Raw genomic sequence first — 25,657 nt, 5'->3', positions numbered from 1 at the left:
AAAGTCATGATGATACAGAGTATGACACAGTCTTACCATTTCCAGATCTCATTCAAAGCAGAGTACAGTATACATTGTGAGTTTTGTTCATGTGGAACATCTTTTATTTACTCTAAAGTTGATGCTACTATTGAAGTCTGATTTCAGACCAAACTTAATATTGAATACATTGGTCAGTCCAATGGGCAATAGGTCTGAGTGAGGGGGAGCAGGTTCTTTGGCCATGGAGAAAAGGGGATAATGTGTGTAGGGAAGAAAGAACTGTTCAAAATCTGCCATCCCAACCTCTGATAGATGTAAGACTAGTCTTTGATCCCCAAATGAAATGCAATGGATTTCAACTGATGCCAGATGTCTTAAACTTAGTGGGATCTCTGATTGTGTGGCACATCTAGAATTCTCTCTTCCAGCATTTCTTTGTAAACTTTTTAACTTTGTTTTAAGAAGAGGGATTCCTTGACAGCTAAACTTTTGGAATCCTTTCTCTATAAATGAAGGCGTCTGTATTGTCAGCTCTGGAGTGATCTCCAGTCTCTCATGCTGTCTAACATATCTTACTATTTGATTCAGACCCTGTGCTAAACTGTGTTAACATTTTTTTAGCACCAGTTTTGTCATGTCTAGGAGATTTACTGCCAGTAGCAGCTGTAATTCTTCTCTGTGTAAGTCTGTTTCTGCCCTCTCATTAATTGTCAGCTAGTGCTCCCCCCCTCCCCCTTTTACTACTGGCCAGGTTAAAACACTGTTCAAAGTGTTTCTGTTGGTATCATGTATAATATAATCACTGTTGTGTTTATAATTCCAAGACCATCCAGTTGCACTTGATAAATCTTGCATATCATTTGTCAAACACTTTTGAGTTCATTTCTGCATCTCCATCTTCTCATCTAATGTGCTCTAAGGGCCCTCCTTTGCCTAACTGCAGCCCTCTATTTTTTTGATTATTGATGTCTTTGTACTCCTGATAGTCAGTCAGTATTTGCTTGGTAAATGCAAGCAGACTTTTTTGTTCTGTCTGTACCTTTATTAGGTGTTGCAGCCTCTTGTCTTTGTTCTCAAACATGCTCGCTTTAGAACTTCCTCCCTTAGTTTTACACTAAGAAATTAAGAGCAGTTGTATAGCTCTGTCCATTGAAAAGGGACAGGAGGCTGCATGACTCTGCATGAGTTTATAGAGCTCTCCCACATAATTTCACATACAGTAGTTGAATATAGTGGAAAATACAAAAAAAAAAAAAAAAGTCCCCCTGTGTTTTGTAAGCTTAATGCCTTAAGTTTCAGAGCTCTCATTCCAAAGTGCTAAATCCAGGCATAAAGATATACATGGAAAGAAACATTTATACTTGCTGGTTCAATGCACGGTGAGGAAGTGCCTGAGCTCCAAAGGAGTCTTAAAAATTAAAAGCTGGAGGCATGAGAACTGGCATGATGAGAACTAAGGGCTCTGTTCATCGCATGGGAGCAGTGGCCTTCTACTTCATGGAACCTGCAGGGGTTCTACCTGGAAATACCTTTTGCTCTTCCCTGAATGGCTCTGCATTAACTTGCCCAGAGTGCAGAAGCTTTCCCTCCTCTATTCTGAATCTGGGACACAGGGATCTCAGAGAAGAGAGCGCAGGCACTAGGGAGCTCCTCCAGACTCTGGGTTTTGTTTTTAATTAATCTAGCACTAGCTGGACACACTGGTGAAATAGCCAGTTGGCAAAAGATCCCCCCCCCCACAATATGTTAATACCTAAGGCAGGATGTTTCCTTTTTTGGAAGGAGGGGGCGGGGAAAGAAGGCGAGGTGCTGGGTCAAAAAGTACTATATAATATTCCAAACTGTAATGCTGAAATCCCTGTAAATTAGTTTTATTTAGATGAATTCACAGTGCAGCTGCACTGGACTTCTTTTCAGTTTTAGAGTGACCACAAAGAATCCCAGAAAGGGTGACAGCTTTGTCAAACTCATACTTCAGTTTCCATGTGTGATGTCCCAATTAGATGTTAGCACACTGACAAAAGACCCTTGAAATTGTTACCTCTAGCTGCCCTTTCATATTTTAGCTTGACTAAAAAAAAAAGTAAAATTGTTACATCATAACTCCCCATTGTTAGTTTTCTAAATTCATGTTAGAGATGTATTCAACTCCATTGAGCTGTCTTTTGTGAGGAGCTTTGCTGCTCTGTTTCTAGAGTTAGTGTGGCTGTTTTGGGAAGAGCCATGTTCAGTAGTGATATTTAGTGAATTCTGGATTGTTAGTGCTAATGAAGAAGAGGTTTACTGAAGCTGGTTATATTTTGTCGCACTGAGTGGGAAATTAAAATTATTCTCAAGTTGGCACTGAAGTAATTTTCTATGTACGTGGTGAGTGATGGCCAACTTCGTTAAGTTTATTTGTATTGAAATTCAGTTATACAGACTGAAGATGCTGCATAAGACAAAGATATATATGAATACCTGTTATGAGCGAAGTTCTTGAAAATCTGGGGTCAAGTCTCCTATTTGACATAGCTTCAAGGATTAAACTACAGAATGTTAAGTGAAATCGCACGGGATACTGTGATTAAAGTAACTGTGCACTATGAAAAGATCAATTGGGCATTCATCAAAAGAAAATTACAACAAAACTGGAGGTAATATTGAGGGGAAAGAAATCCACAAAAGCAAAGGAAGGAATGGATTCAGGTGGCCTCTTTAAAATGAGAGACGCATTGAGCATAGGGCCATTTTTAGAATGAATTAGACTCTGGTGTAGAGACAAAACTTGAATCCCTGTATCCTAGAAATCAAGAAATAAAGGCTTATGTTTAAAGAAGGTTGTTGGCTGATTCTGTGGTAGGAAGGCCTGCATCTCATCAACATGCACAGATGTTGCTATGGAGATGTGTGTATGTATTTAAGCTTGCAAGTGTGAGAATGTGTCGATATAATAGACTGAGAGTCTATAACAGTAGAAGAGAGAATAATAATGTATTGAGTTCCACAAAGTATAAGGGAAGACATTAGAACTTACAAATGGCTGAGTTGGGAATTTAGTATGCAAGTAATTCCCAAATGATCCAAGCAAAGGATCACATTGTTTTTCAATTTCATTTGGTAAGTGGGAATGCAAGAAGCATCAAATATGTTGTTTGACCTGACATTGCAGAAAACTTCATAACCAGCTCACCATTGCAAAGGAAGTAACAGGCATACAAAGGCTCCACTTTCTACTGAAAAACAGGATTATTTTTGAAGGCTCATAGTGAGATCATTTTAAATTCCATTTGCCTAACCTGATATCTACAAGTTCATAGCCTGGATTATATTTATATTTTTTTTAAAAGAATCATTTTATGTCTTCAATTGTTGTGTTTTATTACATAGGTGGAAAAAGTATTTTGATGGCTCCAAATGCTTGCTTGCTATTTAAAATGACATAGTATTTATTTTATAGAGCCATAGAGCTGTAAGGTGACTTACAATCAGATGAAATGACAAGGCCCTTGTCTCTTGCAATTTCCATTCTAATTAGGTGAACGAAAGTAAGCCCAGGTTTGGGGCGGTAGGGGTAAATCTAGATAGAAAGAGGAATATTATTAAATACTAGGAGAGAACTATTCTGGGGTGTGACTGGAGGGGGCGTAGTTTCATATTTATTGGAAACTTTCTTCTATAAATACAAAAAATCTTAAAATAACGAATCATTAGCAAAATACAGTGTAACTTGATATTTTTAAAATACAGTGTTTAAAAATCATTTCCTTGTACATACCTGCTAAGTCTCAAGTTCGGGGCTTTATTATTTCTCCTAAAAGGGCTGGTGGCATCACAAATACCTGAAGGCAGGTAAGGAATGCAGGTTTCTCCTTTGTTTTGAGATCATGTGATGCCATAGCTATTGCAGGTGAAAGAATACACTGAACTCCAGTCTTGGCAGAAATATAAACCCTCCAGATTTCTGTTTGCTTTTAACCATATATTATTTGTAATTTTAAAGCTACAATTTTTTCTATTAATGATTTAAGATCTTAAACAGTGTTATTGTTCAGAATGGCCGTTGAGGGATGAACATTGTGACTAGCTCTTCGTACAAGAAATGCACACAAGTGAGTCTGATCTCCCAGGATAAAGTACTTTACCCACTACAGAGACCAGAGCTTTGACTCACTCAGCCTTTTGGATCTTAGTTCCTGTAGTCATAAATCACTACCAGGTGCCAGGTCTTCTGCATTTTGAATTAATTCATTACAGTTGTTTCCAGAGGCCTCTGAACCCAAATACTTATCTAACGTATGTCTACACTGCAAAAGAAGATCCATGGGAGCCTCTCCAAGCCCAGGGCAGCTGATTTGGACGCATGCTATGGGGCTAAAAATACTAGTGTAGATGTTCAGGTTCGGGCTGGTGGAGGGGGCGGGCCTGAAAGCCCAAGCGCTAGCCTGAGTCTGAACATCTGCACTGCTATTTTTAGTCCTGTAGTATGTGCCTGAGTCAGTTGATCCAGGTTCTAAGACACGCTGCTGAGTGTTTTTTATTTTGTTTGTGTTTTTTGCAGCGTACCCGGTGCGTGATGTTGATATAATCTCAAATTGCCCTGGCCAAGGAAATGCTTGGCCTTATTCGCCTCTCTCTTATACTGGTAAGTCAGGACTAACTCCACTGAAGCTAGTGGAGATGCATATATTAATTTGCTCAAAGAGAGACTCTAGCTGAACTGAACAAAGGACTGGGGATCCAAGAACTCCTGCGTTCTAATGCTGGCAGTGCTGCTCTCTCATGGTATGGTTTTGGGCAAGTCCTATAACCTCACTGTTTGAATTTACCCTGGACTTAACCTTTATTTATGCTTCGTAGTGGTGATGAATATTAATATTTGTACTATGCTATCGTAATGCAAAATGCTACAAAATTGTCATAATTATGTATTAAAAAGATGCTGCCTGTCTACCACACTATAGATATAATACAGGTTAAAAAAACTACCCATTGATTTCAGAGGAACTTTGGTTTGTTCGATAAATAGCTTTGAAAACTGCGTAAATTATAAATCTGAATACTTTTGTAGAATGTTTTCTGAGGATGCCACTGGCATGCTGCATTGATACAAAAAACGGAATGCCAGAGCTGTCAATATTAAAAGATCAAAATTAGATCTGTAAATGGATGGTAAAATACTTAGGGACATCTCATTTTAAAGTACCTTTAAAAATGTAACCATTCCCAATTTTGAGCTACTCTGTTGAGCCCTGGCGTTGCAGGAATTATGCAGGACTGTTTTGCTGGTTTACTGTTAATCTTGCTGTTTTCATTCTTTTTGGTGATTTCATTGAGTTCTAGAGCTTTCAATTTTGACAAAGTATTGAATAGTCATGATTGCATAATTCAGTATCACACAAACATTTATTATTTTGGAGTTAGTTGTTCCTTCCCAACAGGTGTTTGTTACAGTTAATGGTTAAAAATCTCTCTTCTGAAATCTGAGTTGGAAGGATTTACCAGGCGACAGTAGTGACTAGAATCCTCTCTTCCATCTGATGCGTGTTCTTGTGCCCAGTCATTACACCTGACCTTGGGAGTGCCTGGTACTGGGAAGATAGCCACAGTGATTTAGAAGATCACATGCTTCGGCTCCTGCCTCTCCTCCATTCTAATGAGCACTTAGAATTTCTTTTGATTTTTTTTTAATAGTGGAATCTTCACATTTCACAGGAAAGTATATTATAAAAACTTCCAATTCATTAGCAATGCCTCATAACTGGAAAAGAAACAGCTGCTTTTTGTTGAGGCAAAACAAATCTCTCCTTATGTTTTGGCGCCTTATCTCTTCAGAGGTAGTAAGAGATCATACAGAAATCATTTGCCTTTGTTTCTTACCAAACACTGCCATAACTTAGTGCATTTGCTTATTTGAATTTTTTGGACAATTTCATTTTTCTGAAATGGTTACTCCTGTAAGTGGAGGGAGGTCACTATAATACAACTCTTTTTGTGATTATATAATGCATAATCTGTTGTTTTATACATTCACTGAAAGCAACCCACTGTATGCTGATGGAGATGAAAGTGAAGCTGTGATATATTAAAGTCCAGTAATGTACTGGCAATGAACACTTTGTGCGTGCTGTTTTATGTGAAATGAAAGCACTGTGTGCTGAAGTCATGCAGCATGGCGCTTAAATCACTTCCCTTAATTAGGGTTTATAAAGAAATAAATTATATCACAGAAAATCTGAAATTGTTTATTTTGATGAGTTAATAGAGAGGGCACAAGAATAATGATGAAGTTTGAAGTTTGATATTTCTCCGATATCTTTGCAATATGCCAGTTGATGCTGGCAGATGTAGGCGCTGAAATTTCATTTCTAGAACTTCTTGTGTGAAACAGTCCCTGATGAAATTTTTAACAATTCACTAATCTACATCAAGCTCCATTTTCAGTGTGGTGTCATGGCTCTCTCTCCCTTCTGCTTCCACTTTATACACATGAGTGATCTGTTCATGTGCCTGTCCCAGTCTAAAGGCTGGTCTAGCCTGGGTCCTAATGTTCCCTTTTCATCTTAAGTTTAGGGGTCAATCTTCACTTGCCACCTCCAGATTAATTATTCAAGTCTGGTAAATAGTAAGCATTTCTCGATGATAAACAACTTGTCTCCCTTTGGACTCAATATTAATCCCATGCCATATTTAGCCAGAAGGATGAATTCAGTAGTCTCAGAGGGCTGTAGTGCCTCTTCATGAAGCCCCAGGGTAATCCCTTAGAGATATTTGTGCAGTTTTCAGGCTTGGAGACCAGAAATCTTGGAGCTTTTTAATCCATGTCTACTGTGTGCTCAGTATAGCTGCTGACCCACCAGCCTTGCTGACTTAGTGTATGTGCATGCGTGTGCGCGCGTGACTGTTGGGAGCAGTTGTACTTCATCCCAATAAAAGTTAAGCTCAGCCATTTGTAGAAAGATAAAGTGTTAGCTTCAGTGTGTTTGCCTAATGACAGATTTTAGATTCTTATTACTGTTGCTATCCTTTATGTTATTAGAGCACACTAAATCCTGTAGGTTTAAGTCTTGTCCAATTAGTTAACTAAGAACAATACATAGCATACCTTCAGCCAGTAAGGCATATGGAATTATTTTCAGTTTTTAGCTTGAAAGAGTTATTTATTGAGGAACAGCTTTAAAAAAATGCTGCTGACACATTTATGTTCTGCATCTTTCTTTCCTTTTTGCTTTAATTCGGTCTTTGAAATGAAGTCTTCATTTCAGTCCTAGTGATAAGTCTGAAAAAGTAATCATAAAAAGCATTTCTATTAATCCCCAAAGCAATTGTATATGACAGGCATAATTTTAAAGGTAATTATTAAATATACATATATATTTGAAATACTCGTCTTTCTCGCCAGCGCAATGAGTATGTTGGACATTAATGTGCCCAATCTCTAGGGTTATAAAAAGTTCAGTAAACATATTAATTGTGTGTTTATTCAGTAAATGCATTGTATTTCCACAAGTATATATAATTTTGTTTATTTCTCTGTATCACTTGTTATAATTGTAAGGAGATTGTAGACGGCACAAAAGTTGTAGATTTTAAAAGTTCTATCTCCTGAAATGCATTAGAGAAAGCAACCTGGCATGGCTAGCCTATTTCAAACCATTTTGAAAAGGCATCGGTCTATGCTGTATTTAAACATCTAAGAGCCATACACTCTGACATCAGCTAGTCAAGTTCTGTCTACAAGACAACTTGAGGGCAGGAGGTTTCCCCTAAGAGACCATTTTAGTTCTCAAGCTGAATGTTTACTTGTTTACTATACTAATAAGGTTTCTTTCAATACTTTTGTGGAAGTTATCTGGTAGGAGAGAAGAGGCCTGTGGATGCACTTATCTTAATAGTTTCATTGCTGCTGACATGATATAATGCTCATTTTTTCCACAGAAAATTCAGTTCAGATCTTACATAGCTCCTTTCCTCCTTGGAGTGGGGTAGAGGATAGAGGTATTGGAATGAGAGAGTCAAAAATGTGTACCTACCTTTTCCATCAGGCTATAGATGAAAAATTCTCTTGCTTTACCCCCAAATTATCTTAACATTCTTCCTCTCTGGGGTGCAGTCAGAAAATACGCTCGTAAGTCTGCTACCATGAGAAAATAGAGCCATTTCCCACCACATAAGACACACACACAGAGTAATATGTTCAAAAGATAGGAATTGAATGTAGCCACAATGCTGCATTTTTATCTGTGTGCTGACTCATGTTGGATGATATCGTCTGCTTAAAATGTGACTGTTTGAAGTGAAACCTAGACTTCTGAGCTTAGGTGATTGCTGACTTGCACTCGTACATATTGCTGTTTTGGATCTAGGTTACAAAATAGTTCTGGATAGTGCAAAAAAAATTCCATTTTTAGATAGAATTTCTTGTTAAGCACAAATGTGCTACATGCAACCGTTGCTGGGTGATGGTAGTTTTTTAGTTTGGGTATTTTTGGCTGGATACACTGTAGTTTACATTTGTTTCTACAAACAGATTTGAACCTGCGTCTTTGCTATTGCCGGGATGATTTTGCATGGCATTATTGTCTTTCCACTAGTGTTCTTTAAACATAAAACATATTTCTGGTAAAAGCTGCAGTACAATGAAGTTGTCTTATAAGGTTCTGACTAACCCTAATCATTATGAGACATGTAACTAATGGTGTTTTGTATTTTCAAGGAGTGCACTAAAAAGGTGATGACATATGAGTTACTGAATAACGTACTGTGCAATGTGTACAGCAGAGTTTGTGCAGAGCTTATATAGTTTAAAAAGCAGTTTTCTTGCTTATTTTGTATGTAAATAAGCATACTTCCTTCAGACTGGCCTGTCTCCAGCTATGTGGCTGGGTTTCATGTAGAGATATTTCTGTGGAAGAGAAAAGCAAAGCTGGGGGGGGGGGGCGGCGAGCATCTCCCTCCTAGATGGGAGAGAGTCTAGTTGGATTTTAGTGATTTGTGGAAAGTATTGTCATTTAAAATATGAGGGAGATCTTGGTGAGAGAACTGTAAACAGATACAGAATGTAGCCCTGGAATAAAACAATGTCAGATTCAGCAGCATCATTTCCTTAGCACTTATTTTGTTTATCTTTCAGTAATGTTCTGATTTATGCTTACTGGAGTCTTTGAACTTCAACTGTCTTGAACAATCTCTAGTCTATTACTTATTTTAATGTTGCTTGAAACAGGGTCGCTTTTTTGCTGTGGTGCTCTGGGCAATTTCACTGCAGAGCGCTTCCCTTCCTTTGTTTAACCTGTGACCTGTGAAAACAAGAGTTAATCAAAAGTTCTAAGGTAGCTAAGAGGAAGGGGAAGTGTTCGGTTACAAATTAAATATGAGCAAGTCATAAGCCATAAATCCTCAATAGTGCTACCAGTTGTGCTACTTAAGTCACATGTGGTACAAGAGTGTTTTGGTTATAAATTCAACCTCTGTGTCCATAGGTTTTTTGTTTGATTATTTTTTAAGGATATGTAGCATGTTGGCTTTCTCTAAGACAAAATCCACATCTTATGCTTTCAGCTGGCATTTGAAAGCACATCATCTACTTCTTTCTCTCTTTTTGGTGGTGATTTTTTGCTTCTTAAGTATATTGTCACTGCTCAGTGAATGGAGGCAGACAGCATTGTTTTCCTCAGAGATGTAAACTTATGGAACAAGTTGCCAGGTAAAACTATAGAAGCAAATAGGATAAAGATGTTTAAGGCAGTTGGACACTTAGCATGAAAGAAAAGGTTTCAATGATATAGTGACAAAGAGAGCGAAGTGAGAGCTGAAATGAACTTCCAGGACACATTCTTAACGTTGTTTACTATGACTGTGAAGTGACCACAGTTTTGTCACACCTTCAAAACTAAGTAGCCTCTAAGTTTAAAAGAAAATTGTATCAAAGAGCAGCTAATTACCCTATCGGTGTTTTATACTAAAAAATATACAACTATTCATTGAGAATTGGCTTGATATTATTCTAATGTTACCTTTTAATTCCAGTTGTTAGGATTGGATTGGAAATTTTTATATCAGTTCTTAAAGATTAAAAAAGCAAGAAGGCCATACCATGAGACTCAAGTGAAAGGTTTGATCCTGGAGGTTTTCTGACCCACCATTTCCTCCCAGTGGCTACAGGAAGTGCTGTCTGGCCGATCTTTAAAGCATGTGTGCATATGCTTATCTATATCTAATATAGAACATAAAATAGGATGATGTAAAATTCTAATCCTATGAGCTTGAATGGTCACAGTACTCACAAGCAAACCACCCGGGAGTTTTGCAGGTCTTCCCAATGAAATGTCATTTAAACCTCTATTCTATAATGTGCCATCATTTATTCTGGATGTGCCACACATTTTACAGAGAGGATGTTTTACAAATTCATGGCAACGCCCAATCTCTGGGCATTCTTAAATGATTACAGTTACATCTCCCTCTCCTGCATATGTGACGTAAACTGCACCACCACATGATCTGTCTCCTCCCACAGTAGGGATGGTCCTTGCAGAGTATTTTGAATCTCAAATAGTCCTTACAGTGTATGTAGAGCATATAACATTTATTGAGGTTACTTTTTATATTCTTCCACTTGTAAAGCTAAGCTCCCATAGTGCCATGAATCCATCAACAAAAACCTATGAAGAGCAGAAAAAATTAACAGTAATGCATTTAAAGAAGCCTAAAAACACCAAAGTACTACTGTAATTCAAATTATATTAAAAAAAAAATTGTGATGTCCCATCCCTTTAAATGCTTGAGCGCTCCCTGTTCCCCAATGCAAAGCCTCACTTTCATGTGGCTTTCAGTTTTGCAGCTAAAATAATAAAGTGGATAGGATAGTTGTTTCTGTCTGCTCCCTCTGTGACTGTGTTGATTTCCTGTGCTGGGTCCAGAAATATAACATTGGTGACACAGGATTTATATTCCATTTGTGTCCAGTGCTTGCATTGCAAGAAGAAGAAAAAAAGTAAGCCAGTGCTATGCGAAAGGAGACAAAGCTCACCTAGAATCACAGGGTGAAAGCCTTCTATACTTGCTCCTGGGACAGTGGGAACCGGCCAGCTAGAGAGGGAAAAGTAGGCAAAGAAAGATGGAACAAAAGATAAGAGTTCTGCGATTACTGCCAAATGGTTCAAACAGAGCAGTGAAGTGGAAGCAAGCAGGCATCTTCGTTGACCACATGCAAGCAGGCGGGCAGGCAAACACTTAGCCTGAACTGAGGATCTTTAGCTAGGAGAGGGAGCCCAAGTGCAGCCAAAGGCAGAATTCTGCATTTTGTAGTGTAAGCGCACAGCCAGCAGAGCGAGATCCAGTGCATATAGTACAGTTTCCTTTAAAAAAAAAAAAAAAAAAAAAAAAAAAAGGAAAAGAGAATTTCCCTGTGGGAGAGATGTCTAGGAGGCAAATAGCGCAAAGCTCTCAGCATTATTTTCAGAATTTGGAAGTTTCATACCTGTCTGTATTTTTGGACATTGTACCTTGCTTACATTTCAGTTTTTGGGCCAAAACATGGAATTCCATCATTAGTTGCTCCTCGTACTCAATGATGGGCATTGCTACTTCAATTTTGCAAAAGGACTCAGTGCAACAATACTGATGGACAGTTATGCCTCCTATGCTCAAGCTCTTGTCAGCCCAAAGGAACAGCAGATGACCTGTTCTATCTCATTTTGATTGATAGGTTACCCATCACTCACACAGACATCAACAAAGAAATGGCTGTGGATGATGTGCTTTCTCTTGTGAAGGGAATGGTGCTATAAGTTACAGTATTGGATCATAAGAATCCCCAGTTTACACAATTCATGTCATGTCAACATTTTGGAATTATCTGAATCATGGTTGCATCTTATGGGGAACGTAAGTGATCATTACGAAATCCCGGCAAATTCAGGTTTTGGAAGCCCTTCATGCAGGTCATTTTGGTATTGTAGGGATGAAGCCATAGACCAGAGTTAGGTCTCGTGGCCAGGGATCGACAGAGATTTTGAGAGGAAGGCGAAGTTCTGTACTACATGTCAGCACATTCAGCATGATCCTGGTTAAGCACAATCCCTGCCTGTTGGTTGTAGCCTGAGTCTCCTTGGACATGTATTCACGTGGACTTTGCTGGACCTTTAGAAGGTTATATGGTTTTGGTCATAGTCAACACCCATTTGAAATGGCCAGAAGTTTTCAGAATAACTTTTACTATAGCTGCCAAGACAATTGGACATCATCATACCTTATTTAGCTAATTTGGTTTACTGTTACAGTTAGTGAGCGACAATGGACCTTAATTTTATTTTGAAAAATGTCAGAGGTTCTTAATTTCAAATGGAATTCAGCACATCTGCTCTGCTTCATATCATCCTGCTATAACCAGATTAGTAAAAAACTTTGTACAAACACTTAAAACATGCCTTAAGAGCTAATAAGTCTATTTGGAGCCATCAGCAGAAATTGGACAATATCTTGCTTACCTACAGGAACATACCACACACTACTACCCAGAAGTCACCTGCAACTCTTTTCTTGAAGAGATCTTTGCTTACCTGTTGGGACCTGCTAGGTCCTGATATTGCCTCACGTGTCACCAAATCCAAAGCTATGCAGATTGATCAATGTGAGACTTGTCATCGTTCTTTTCAAGTAGGAGACTTAGGCCTGGTCTATACTGAGGAATTTGGTCAGTTTAACTATGTTGGTCTGGGGTGTGAAAAATTCACACTCTTGAACAATGTAGATAAACTGACCTAACCCCAGCAATAGACAGTGCTAGGTCAACTAGCTACCACCTCTTGGGGAGATGGATTATCTGTGCTGACAGGAGAAGCCTTCCCATCAGTTTAGGTAGTGTTTTCACTGAAGCAGTACAGTGGCAGCAGTAGAGTTGCACCATTGCAGTGTTTTAAGTGTAGACAAGCCCTCAGTGTGGACTTGCAACTATGGTTGTGGAGTGAAATATACGGGACCTGTTTAGTTCAGGATAAAACTCTCCAACAGTATTTTATGGAAACAACGGATGCGCCAGTTGCAGCCTTGACAAGCACTGGAGTATGGGGATGACCAGGAGGATTTTTTGTTCCTCCAGTTGAACCTCCTTCCATTACAACTGTTAGTTTCAGTGGCTTGTTGGGAGAAACTTTGCTACCAGATCCAATTGATTCCGTACCAGAGCCAATTGGTTCCTTCCCACTTACAGTTCCTGTTTGGAATGCTGCCTCTCCATCATTACCACATTATCCCAAGAGAGAGAGAAAACCAGGTGTGCTCTTGAACTTATAAATTGCTTAGTGAATTGCTATTCCAGGGCAGAATAATCTATTTCAATTCAAGAGTCTGTGGTTGTCCACCTGCAATTTATAGGTTATATAGGGTTATAGTTAGCCACATACATGATAATGTAGGTGTGTTTGGAAAGATTTTTAAAGTAGGGCAGAGGACTGTAATGTCCTGTCCCTTTAAATGTTTGGGCACCATCCCGTCCCCGTCCCCAGTGCAAAGGCTCACTTTCACGTTAGTTTCCGTTTTTGCAGCTAGAACTAAAAAGCAATCACAGCAGACAGCTGTGTTTCTGTCAGCTCCCTCTGTGACTGTCTGTCTACTTTTCTGCTGCATCCAGAATATAACACAATAGCTTTTTTGTGCATAAAAATGATACAGGGAGCTTCCAGAACTAGATGGTTTCATATGCCCCATTAGAAAGCTGGACATCTTCTATCCCAATTGAGATCCTTTTTTAGCCTTGAAGGGTCATGAGATGTTGGACCTTAAACTTCTCACTGTTGAACCTCACACATGAACCTCACACCAGTGTGTTTTTGGGGACAGAAGGAGTAGTGAAATTCCCTATTTGGGAGGAAGAAGTAAAAATGTTATGGAATATTAAATGTTAGGGTGGCAGTACTGAGAGAAAAATCCCTAATGGAAACAAGCAGAGGTTGTGCTGATGGAGATGGCTTACTGGGCAGAGTACAGGAGAGGCATTCAAAGGTGTATAATCAGATTGTTTCTCTGACCTGGCTTTACAATCCATAACATCACCCTGTCTGTGTGCATCCATAGAGAACACATCACTTTGTTTTTGTGTGTGTATAGACATGCATACCATTTAATTTCTTCTGATTTTTTTTCCAAGGCACCCATCCTCTGGGTGTTTTAAAATACAGAATATAAAAATTACAATTGGAATGAAGTGCTTCTGACACTCACTAGATTTGCTGCTCACAATAATACTAAACTTGTATGTAAACAACTATCAGCCCATATCCTTAGTTCTACTCCCCTCCTCGTTCTCCCAAAAGGAAAACAGTTGAGCTTTACAGTGCGTCTGAAAGGTTTGCAAATTTGAGTAATGTCTAATGTATTTTATGGAGAGTAGTGTAAAAACTTTAGAAATGGGCTTATATGTGAAAATCTCTCTAAATAAATACATCTGTCAATTGAAGGAAAATCCCAAAGGTGCTGCTATGTCTTCCTTTAAACTATTCAGGAAGGAGGAGGATGATCCAGTAATTAGGGCACTAACATGGGAATCTGGAGGCTTGGGTTCAGTTGTGTGCTCAGCTAGACTTCCTTCATGACCTTGTGCATGTCTCTTCACCTCTCTGTGCCCCAGCTGGCCATCTGTAATGTAGGATAATAGCACTTCTCTACCTCACAGGATTACCATGAGGATAAACATATTAAAGCTGTAAAGTGCTCAGTTTATAGAATTTAAGGCCAGAAGGGACCACCAGCTCATCTAGTACAGGGGTAGGCAACCTATGGCACACTGCCCAGATCTTGGCCACTCGGCCGGGGTGCTCTTAAATATTCTTCTTAAATATTTTAAAAACTTTATTTACTTTACATATAACAATAGTTTAGTTATATATTATAGACTTATAGAAAGAGATCTTCTAAAAGCGTTAAAATGTATTACTAGCATGCAAACCCTTATATTAGAGTGAATAAATGAAGACTCGGCACAGCACTTCTGAAAGGTTGTCGACCCCTGATCTAGTATGACCTTTTGTGTATCACAGGCCACCAACACCACCCAGCACCTGCATCCTAAGCCCAGCAACCAAAATTAGATAAAAGCTTTACAGCCCATGGGAGATTAGACTACTGTATTATGTACCAAAGACAGAGAATAGGAGGGACTGAGATGCACCAGTGCCCAAGGTCCCCACAAGGTAAATGATTAAGGGCTTGTCTACATCACAAAGTTGCAACGCTGGTGAGGGGGTTACAGCGCTGCAACTTAGGAGGTGTACACATCTGCAGGGCATCACCAGCGCTGCAACTCCCTGTTTGCAGCGCTGGCCGTACTCCCGTTTTGTCTCGGGTGTAGAGGATCCAGCGCTGGTGATCCAGCGCTGGTAATCAAGTGTAGACACTTACCAGCGCTTTTCTTGACCTCCGTGGAATAAGCAGGTATCCCAGCATACCTGAGGAAGCCTCTCTGGTAATCAAGCAGGTCTCCTTCCCCGCTTTGCTCTCGCGTTCCCCGAACCCCTGTGCAAGCAGGTCTCCTTCCCTGCGGTTTGCAGGGGGGTTCGGGGAACGCGAGAGCAAACTGCGGGGAAGCTGGTCTCCTTCCCCGGTTTGCTCTCGCGTTCCCCGAACCCCCGTGCAAGCAGGTCTCCTTCCCTGCGGTTTGCAGGGGGGTTTGGGGAACGCGAGAGCAAACCGCGGGGAAGCTGGTCTCCTTCCCCAGTTTGCTCTCGAGTTCCCCGAACCCCCTTGAAGCCGCCCAATAGCGCTGTGGCCACATCTAACACCACTTGCAGCGCTGGTTGCTGTAAGTGTGGCCACTCTGCAGCGCTGGCCCTATACAGCTGTACTAATACAGCTGTAACAACCAGCGCTGCAAAATTGTAGATGTAGACATACCCTAAGTGTGATACCCAGATAAAGCTGGCAAGTGACTTGCACTCACATGCTGCAGAGTGAGGTGAAAACCCCCAAAGATCACTTCCAATCTGATCTGGAGAAAAATTCCTTCCTGACACCAACTACAGTGATCATAGTTAAACCCTGAGCGTGACAGTAAGAACCAGGCAGCCAAGCACCTGAAAGAGAGATCTAGGAGAATCTAAGATACACTACATTTGCAATTTTTTCAAATATTATGTAGTAAAAGATTGGCAATTACTGTGTTGATAAAATTAAACATTACCAACACACTGCAGTAGGCAACCACAGCAATTTAAATATGTAGTTAAATGTTATGAATGGCAGAGAATTTTCAGATCTGTAAAAGGGACTTTGTAGATAGCATTTCCAATAAATTGCTGAAAGACACACTCATCCTCTGAGGGTAACACAGAAAATATAAGGGAATTACATTAGATTTTCTGTGGAAGTGCCATTACTCCAAGGGCATTATGTTACCAGTACTGCCTCTTACATTGTACCAGTGATAACAGAGAAGGCAATCAGTTCTTTCTTGGTGAGAAATCTCCCTCAGTCACACAAATAATTTGAGATTAAAGAAGAAATCTAATCTTCTCCAAATCACAGTTATTATACAGTTATTGAGAAAAATAATCTTGTTTCCCAAACTGAGAAGCTGGAAATGTACATTTTAGTATTAGTGGGAGACAGTGTTGGGAAGTTTACTGCTAACGCTAATGTTGAATTATGTAATGATTTTAACTGCAGTTAATATACAAGACTAATAGGCAGTCAAGCATGTGAGAGAAATGTGCTGCCGTCACACATCGAGATCTTCTCTCCTTGCCCTACTCATATATAATATATCCGCAGATCCATAATATGGTTGTGTTAAGGGAAGATGCTCTTGGCTGTGTGCATATGTTGTTTCGTTTCTTATACCATTGCTCTTACTACTTAACTTTATTACTGTCAGGTAGAATCATCTCTGATTCCTACCCAAACCCTTACCCTTTTAAGGAATAGCACCACCACCCCCGCCCATCCCAGTTATCTGAACACCAGTCAGGCAAATTTTGCCTTTCTAAAAGCAAAATACAGGAAGTGGAAAAAGCCTGTAGAAATTTCCTTTCCTTCCCTGCAGGTCTACCTGGTACACTGAAGCAAGACTGTGTCTCAAGACAACTGCTGTAGGCTAGAAGCCTGCTGCATTTATACCCAGATGAAAGGGGCAATGCAGAGTCTCATGGGGATTCTTCACTGGCTACATAAAGCTTGGTTAGAAAGCAAGGAGTCAGGCCGTGACAGCTTAGCAAACAGAGCACAGGTCCCCAAAGGCATTCTCTTGTATGCTTAATACTGTACCTTTATAGAAAACCGTAGTCTAAACATCTAGACTTTTTATAGAGGTGCTGGTTTGGCAAAGTCATTCTGTGTTTGCAGTAATTCTGTTTGCTAAAAAAATCTCCTGTTTGAAACAGCACCGTTTCTGATTTCTGGATGTTTTTGTATCATTCTTCTACTCACTCCCCACCCTCTCCCTCCAAGATTCTTATATATCTCCCTAGTAGTCATGGGTGCCCGACGTTCTTGTAATGTTGCCAGCTTTGTAGTATGAAACATGAATGCGTTTCATCATCACCCAGATTGGAGATGCTAATTTTCAAACTGTAACGTTGTTTAAAACCATAAAATATTGAACTAGATCAGTTACACTGAGGTGTGAATATTACTTGAGAGAGAGAGAGGACAAAATAGGAGTAGAAAGTGGCAGGCCAGGATAATAACCATGTCCAAGAAGAGAGATGAATGAGCAGTAAGGAAAAATAGGGAGTGAGCAAGTGTAATAGAACTGGTAGCATGCCTCTCCTCACCCGGAACTGTGTGCAGAATGACCGTCAGTTCAGACATTTTAGCAATGTGTGAATATAAATATTTATCTGCACTTTTTTGTATACAGAAACTATTTACTAGCTGCTGACTGACAGAGTTAAAATGGAATTTGGATCCAATGTCCTTGCAGGCAACTGAATAAAACCTATAGAGTTTGCATGTTTGGCTTAATGAAGCAATACAGGAAACTCTGTTGGCTCTGTAGCAAGATAAGGTTCAGCTGTGAACTCTGGCCTCCCAACTGGGGAAAAGAGTGGCTCTTTGAAGAGGCATACAACCCGACTTTAGTTTCAAAACCTCAACACTGCCATCACTAGATAAGCATCAGTCAGTGCAAAAAGGTGCATGGAAACTATGCTGTCACAGCCAGCCTCAAACTCTGTACCAAAAGGAGTCAAACTAGAAATCTGCTGGTATTCAAAAGGACTACCTTGTAGCAAACAATTATTAAACCATTAAATGTCTCATACTGAGGAGATTGGTTAGGTTCTATTTATCAAGCATTGTGTGAAGTTGCAACCCAGTCAAAATTAGAAATTGAAATCTCTCCCATTTACTACTTATATGCTATTGACAGAAATCTAGTTTAAAACAAAAATAAAACTTCTAAAATATTATAATTTTGATTTTGTAAATGGCATTTTCAGCTAAGGATCCCTGCCTGATTATGTCTAATTCAGTATGTCTTCCTTGAAGTAGGTTTTCTTTTTCATATTGTTAGCTTTAAAAAAACAAAACAAAAAAAATCTTAAACCCTTCTTTCAAAAAATATTTTGTGATGCTTGTATGGGTTTGTTTACCAAGTTCTTGTTAATCTCTGAGCAGGAGTCTTACCCTGAAAGGATTTCTTGTTACTATTATAATGGCTTTTAAGTCTGCTGAGGTTTATTTAACTAAATGGGAAGAGAGAAACTTATCTGTCTAATCCCTCTTGAATGTTTACATTGTGATGCCAAACTAAACGTTATTTAAAGTGGTAATTCTCTCTCTGTGCAATAGTCAATATGTGGTTCCCAGACTCACTTGAAACATATTAACATAAGTGATAGTGCTGTCATATAACGTGAAAAGCTAAGTTGCTTATCAGTATATTTTGATAAGCTACTTAAATTTTACAGTAGCATTTGCTGGCTTCAAACAAATGTTAATGATGGAGTGCTGTTCACTTTATCTGTCACGTATATTGCTTCTCACTTCATTTATTACTACAAGCTGTACAGTTAGTAACCATAGGGGCCCTGATTTCTTTACAGTTGGCAGGATGTAGTCATATTGTGTAAAGGCTTTAAATCTTGTCCAACTATATCAAAAATATACTTTATTTGCTTCACAAGGCATCTGTGATTAACAGAGAAATCACTTTATGCTTCATACTCCTAGCTTGCCTGTTCACTATAGCTTAGGGGAAATTCCTTGCAGAGATTTAAAAAATAAATACACTCAAAGACCCTTGCCATGCAAGTATGGTGTAAAATCTGAGCAAAGCTTCCTACAGCACAGACTAGTATCTTAGCTGTCTGTCCTTGTTTATGTGCAGTGGAAACGTCCCTAGAAGGCATAGCAGTACTAAATAGACATACAGTGTGAAAAAGCAGATACATAATTTTCAGCATGTTCACGCCTTTCAAAGTTGACTCTTTGTTACTGATTATTGTAAAGAACTGATATGGTATAAATGAGACAAATTTGCATTCAGGGTAAGAAGTACACTTGGTCTAACTACAGCTTGAATAAATGGAATTTTATAGATGCTGGGTAAGAGAGTATACCCATCATTCTGGTGATTCATTTTGAAAAGAAATATTTTTTTAAAGAATATGCAAATAATTTTATGATATTAAAAAAACAAGGTCAGGCTCCAATTACAGAACAGCCACCCTTTTCTACCCTTTTTAGGGCCCCAACAGCTGCACTGAAGGTCACTAATTAAGTGTGCACTATGGGAAAACTTGGTATAATTAAAAAAAGTGTCCAACAATATGTGCACTTGTAAACAATTCCAGAATGTTATCAATGGCTGCATAGACAGTTATGACTTCTGTATGACCATCCCTTTGTTGCATGTACAGTGAAATGAGTTTGGAAATGGTGGGCTTTGTTCTTACAAATTTCCAACCGTGACTACTTGGATTCTTAGACCTACTTTCACCCATTGCTTCCTTTTATGGTGGTGCCATGCTGTGGCCATAAGCTCCAGGAGTGATTATTGGAAGCTGTGCAATCAAAGGAAGGGGATCAGTGGCCAATACATGCAGCAGTGCCATGGCCTGCCCTCCTGGCCACACCCACTACAGGAGAGAGAACTAGCACACCTTCCTGCCAGCCATTTTTCAGTGTGTCAGCTCAGATGGTGTGGCTTTTGTTAACGATGCATCAACTGTGTATAGCAAAACTTGCCAATCTAGAATTACATGATGATATTTTCAAGTAACTTACAGTTGTGCTTTTTCCTTTTTGTTTTTTAGTTATCTCCCATGGTTTGAAGTCTTTTATAAGCTGCTCAACATCTTGGCAGATTATACAGCAAAAGGACAGGTACTTTTTGGAACTCTCTCATTTTCCAAACATTACACGTACTACACAGAGTGAAAACTAACCATATAGGCAATACTCTCATAAGAGAATACCCAGTTGAATTGTCAATCTGTACCATACAGTCCTATAGAATGGGCTTTATGATCTACTTAGCTACTCTCATGAAAAGGGCTTTGAGAAATGCAAACACATTTTAGGTTAAGTTTGGTATCCAAGAAAGAGTCATTGGCGAGAGCCAGGTATAGTTTAGTTAGGCAAGTACCATGAAAGTTCCTCCAGCATTCTATTAATGTACCTTAATCATGGCCATAGCATCCCTGCAGTTCTGGTATTGGGCCTCCTGGAAGACAAACTAACTGTGCTTCTTTGAGTATTGGACCAATGTCTTCTCTATACCCACTTACGTGGTGACCTGATACAGATTTGAAACCAGGTCTGCTGAGGCAAAAGGTCTTTTTCCTGTTGCTCATCCTATCTGTCTTACCAATGTTGAAGACATAGATTTTTACACTTAAAATTGAGGTTGTAGTGTGGAATTCAAGCATACTTTTTGATATTTCATTCAAAATATGAACTGAAAATATTAAGGGTCAGTTCTAGGACTATAAATGAAAGTTGGTGGTGCATGGAGATTATGCATACTGTAGAAAACTTGAGACGTATGTATCACGTATGTTTCAGATATGATAGGCTATTGCAGTACAGTTATAATCTGACTGGTTGTTATATGTTACTTCCTTGATTCCCTTACCATTTCTCCAATAATAGTCGTATTTTGCATTTTATCACACTTGTACAAATTAGAAGACGAAGGAGCGCTTGCCTTTTTATAATGATGTTTTCAGCTGAAAGCAAATAGTTTCTGTTATGAAATAGTTGCTATGGAAGCTGGCCCTCCCTGGGATGAGATCATAGTCATGCATAGGATGGTGCCCTGATAGATTTCTTGAAAGATTTAAAAACATAGAAACCTACATGTGGGAAGATGTATTTTGTTTTTAAAAGCAGCATTTTATATTGCCAGGATATTTGCACAGAAAATGGTGTCATTTCCTTTGAGTCTGCAGTATAAATCCATTTGGCATCTGTTCCTTATGTTTGCAAGTGACCTAGCCTCAGAGCACCCATATACTTACTTCTCAGTGCCTGGCATGAGATGACAATTTATTGCTTAGTGTTCCTTTATTAAGCAGGTACCTTTTTATTTCAGGACAGTCAGAGGAATGAACTCCTAGAAACACTTCATAAACTTCCCATCCCTGACCCAGGAACACCTGTTAATCTCAGTGTGGTAAGTGAGGGAAAATAGCAGCAAACTAAGGAGACACATTTTCATTATGTAACATTGTAAGAGAAAAACATGAAAACAGCACTTTCTTCTTTTTTAATCTTGTAGCAAATGATATTGTTTTCCCTCAGGAACAGGGAGCTGTGCACACCCCCTTTCCTGTTAAAGCCCTGAAGAGCCTCTCCATTTCCCTAGTGTTAACCCTGAAAAGTCCCCATCCTTTGATCTGCAGAGGACTGGATGGGATTCTGTATGGACACTTGTGAGCATTGCTCCTAATCAGCTAGAGTGGTCACTGCTGAGCAACACAACATTCCTCTCATTGGGGTTCATGATCCTCCCTCTGCAGCACTCCCAGCCCCTGCTGGTCTGCATTAGGAACAAGACTGGGAAGAAAACTCAGAGTCCCCTACCTGGCAGAGCAACACTCTGAGCACTAACACTTTGGTTCATGTGATTTCGAGGTGTGTGTTTTGTCCCCCTTTCCCCCCCCCAATAGTTAATTCCTCCTCACACTTGCATTGAGGTTGTTATATTCTGTGACAGTCTTAGTGAAAAACTAGTGGAAGAACTTACATTTGGATGGGTTGGTGGGGCTTTAAGGGAAAGAGTTCTCTTTGTTTTCTTCCAGTTAATGTTTGCGAATCAACCTTGTGTTCTGGGCAACAATTGCTAAATCTGAAAGAGCCAGAGAAAAATACTCAACAACACATGTTGCTTTGTATGCTACTTAGTCTTTTAGAGCTGCTGATGTACAGCTACAGCTCTGCTTGTCTGTCTGCCTCTTTCATTTCCCTTTTCCCTTCCTTTTAAAACTGCTGGCTACAAACAGCTTACTCTCATCACTCCACCCTGTAATGTCAGTCGACAGGTAGCAGTTGTTTGGCCTAGCTAGGTCACCAGCTGGCAGTGGAGATGACCCAGTCCTATCAAGGAAAGCTATTGTATGAACAGCATGTCTGCCTGACCTGGAGGACAAGCTGTCTCAGAGACAGGATGATCTGTTGGGATATTTCAGTTGTTTCATACCAGTGGTTTCAAGGAATGCTGTTGGTCTCCCCTTGCCTCAAACATTTCATGAGCATTGGAGCAGGAAAGAATATCAAAGGACACTTAGAGACTACTTTTGTTTTGGGCTATTTAAGCGTTTTAGGTTAGCTGTTTACAAGTTGATGGATCTGTAAGAGCTTGTGGAGTTTTTTCCTATTCATTGCGTAGTCTCAATATTCCATTTCCTCTTTGTTCCTTTTCAATTCAAATTAAACTAGTGACACATTGGGAAGCTAAAGTCTGCATTGCATACCTGTTTTATCTGTAGTCAGTGTAGCTGCTTTAACTGCTAGATACTTCAGCCCATAAATTGTTCATGAAGTATGGAATGTATGATAAACGCTATATACAATAGAACTGTGTGACCTGTGGCAACATTACTAGAGCACAACAGTCCCCGAAAGACTTAAACACAAAATAAAGTGCCAGTCTTATAACAAATTATAAAATTCAAAATAAAATAAAATTATACACAATATTAACTTACAAACAAAAATACTGAGTGTCTCTGCCCACTCTCACCTCCCAATATAAGAACTGCAGAAATGTCTAGCATTATCAAAATAGCTAATAATAAAACAAAAATAGTTTCCTGGAATGTAAAGCAAGTAAATCGCTCCATTAAGCAATTCACAAATTGCAGTGGTGTGAAGCATCATAAAACTAGGAAACCAACATAAAAACTAGACAGTTTTTCAAATAGCTACAAATAAAAAGGTGTACACAAAATAGCTTTCCAGTTAAATTACTCCAACAGCATTACTTTCTTTTACACACCAAGGCTTAAGTAAACTGACCATAAAACAGGATAGCAAATTGTGCGTCTTGATATTTGAAAGCCGTGAATGTAAAATAGATGGGCCTTGATCCTGCAGAGACTTATACATGTACTTAATTTTGCACATCATGAGTAGTCCAGTTGAAGTTAAAGTATGCATGTGACTTAGCAGTACTGGGGCCTTGAACATTAATGTAAAACTCTCCCAGAGGGAATCCATCTGATTCCTCCAGCCAGTGCCTTTCTCCTAGAACCGGAAACCCTGCTATCATGTGTGTTAATTATTCTAAATCCAGGCACACTACACAAATAGAACCACAGTTGTCAAAGTTGATTAAATATCCTACAAATAGTCATATAAATATGATAAATATGGAAATCCTCTTCTAATGAATCAGAGTACTAGATACATTTAAAAAATAGTGTTAGAGGTATGCTAATCATAAAGAAACCAGCATGTATTTGGAAACCTTTATCAGATTAAATATAAGACCAATCTAGGCACCAGCAGAAGCATAACTACTTTATGAAGGTGTGCTAGAAAAAAAAATTTCAGAATTTTTTTTTAACTTGTAAACACTGCATTGAATCTCATACTCATTGGTGACATGGCCCTCTGTATATGGCAACGTTAGCAATTGCTGTAACTTTTTTTACTTATTCCAGCCTCCTCTTACTTCTGTGGGTTAATTTCAAACATTTTGGTAATAGAGAATGGATTCCCATTTGTTGCCATCCTCCAAACCATAGTGGAACCATTTATTGCACCTGAAAGAGATAATTTGTTCAGCTTTATTTCTTCGTGCTGCACAATCATTTAATCATTGAACATGTTTAAAAAAAAAATTAAAAGTCCCGTTGATGTTTGTTTGCAGTGGCCAAGTTCTGTAGTCAGATAATACTGTTCATTCATTGTATTGCTCAGAGTCTGTACAATCAGTTATTGTATCAGTCACACACAATCACTGAAACTTGGTGCATCTTTAAAGTGAGGGCTTTTCTGTATTGTATGTTTACAGATGTGGGAGTGGCATATGTTTATAATGAGTTCTTCTCCCATAAGTCATCTTTTTAGCACTGCAACTCTCTAGCTCTGTATTCATTTTTGGGCTGGTTTTTTATATAACCAATGAATGGATGTTTATCTGCTCATTATGCATGTCTTAACTATGACCAGCTGGACTTGAAGCAACAGCATCTGCTATGGACGAAATTTGCCATATGCAAACTTGGTAGTTGGCCTGTCTGGTGTGGTAGATCAGGGCATCTAAAGGGGGCACTTGGCAGGTTGGAGCATTTTTGGTGCAGATTTTTGACACCATCTACTGGGAACATTCCAAACCATATAGCAATGCAAATGTGCATTGTGCAAGACTGCTCCATGTTACTATTAGCCATGGGATTCAAAAGACTATAAGTGGGAGAATAGTTAATAAATGATATATCTTAAGTTAGAAGAAAATCCTATTCCCAAAAGTTCTGTTTGCTTTCTTAAATGGTGGTGCTTTTTTAATTTCACAGTATATATTTCCCTAGAGGAACTCTCATTTATTCTGCCAGGTGATATAATTTTGCAGAGCTTCAGTCATTCTCTAGCAGTCATCATGAACTCTCTTAAGGTACCACTGGAGAATCCTATAATATATAAAAGGAGATATGTCAAGGAGATCAAGAGCAACCATTGTTATTGCATCAGAACTCTTTTTGTATTTCCTACAGTGATCGGGGAGGGTAATTATGAGAGTTCTCTAGTTTAAGACAAAGGATAAATTACCAGTCAGTTTCATTCTCTGAAAGTAGGAGCCCTTTTTAGATACAGCTCCATCTCTTTTGTTGCCTAAGCAGTGAAACAGATTAATATTGTACTACCTTAGGCCGAAAAGGAGCTGGCTGTTGTATGTTCTGTACTCAGACTTGGATCTTGCAGTGGGCTGTGGAAAGATGGTCTGAATTACAGAAAGCTTTGGAGTTCTTCTGACATAGGTCATAAATAGTGTGAGGCTATGTGTATTAGTACATCTGAAGTACAAGAATTACATGCAATTTATCCTTTTAAAGATATTTGATACTTTGTGACTCAACATTTGTTATAGTATTTTTTTAACTTTGAGAAAAAAATCTAAATTTTGAAATCAGTGGCAAAATGATCTCATTGGTAATTGATAGAAAAAGTTGTTATATATCAGTTTCCTTTTGCAGTTATGGGCTAGACACATTCCTGATTCCAAGTAATATTTTGTATTTCTTTTACCTATGCA

General features: G+C 39.0%; 1 protein-coding gene across 7 annotated transcripts in view; it reads left to right on the top strand.

Moving 5' to 3' along the window:
- Positions 1–25,657, top strand: part of DENND1A (DENN domain containing 1A) — a 363,245-nt gene that overhangs the window by 138,728 nt on the left and 198,860 nt on the right. For all 7 annotated transcript variants that reach the window (XM_030535509.1, XM_030535510.1, XM_030535511.1 and 4 more), the window contains 2 exons: positions 20,214–20,283; positions 21,494–21,574. In XM_030535509.1, the coding sequence (XP_030391369.1) occupies positions 20,214–20,283; positions 21,494–21,574 (151 nt within the window). The remainder of the gene's footprint in view (positions 1–20,213; positions 20,284–21,493; positions 21,575–25,657) is intronic.

This window comes from Gopherus evgoodei, chromosome 16 (assembly GCF_007399415.2).
Source record: "Gopherus evgoodei ecotype Sinaloan lineage chromosome 16, rGopEvg1_v1.p, whole genome shotgun sequence".
NCBI classification, from domain to species: Eukaryota; Metazoa; Chordata; order Testudines; family Testudinidae; genus Gopherus; species Gopherus evgoodei.
Note: the sequence above shows the minus strand (reverse complement) of the source record. Positions and strands in the feature narration are given on the sequence as shown.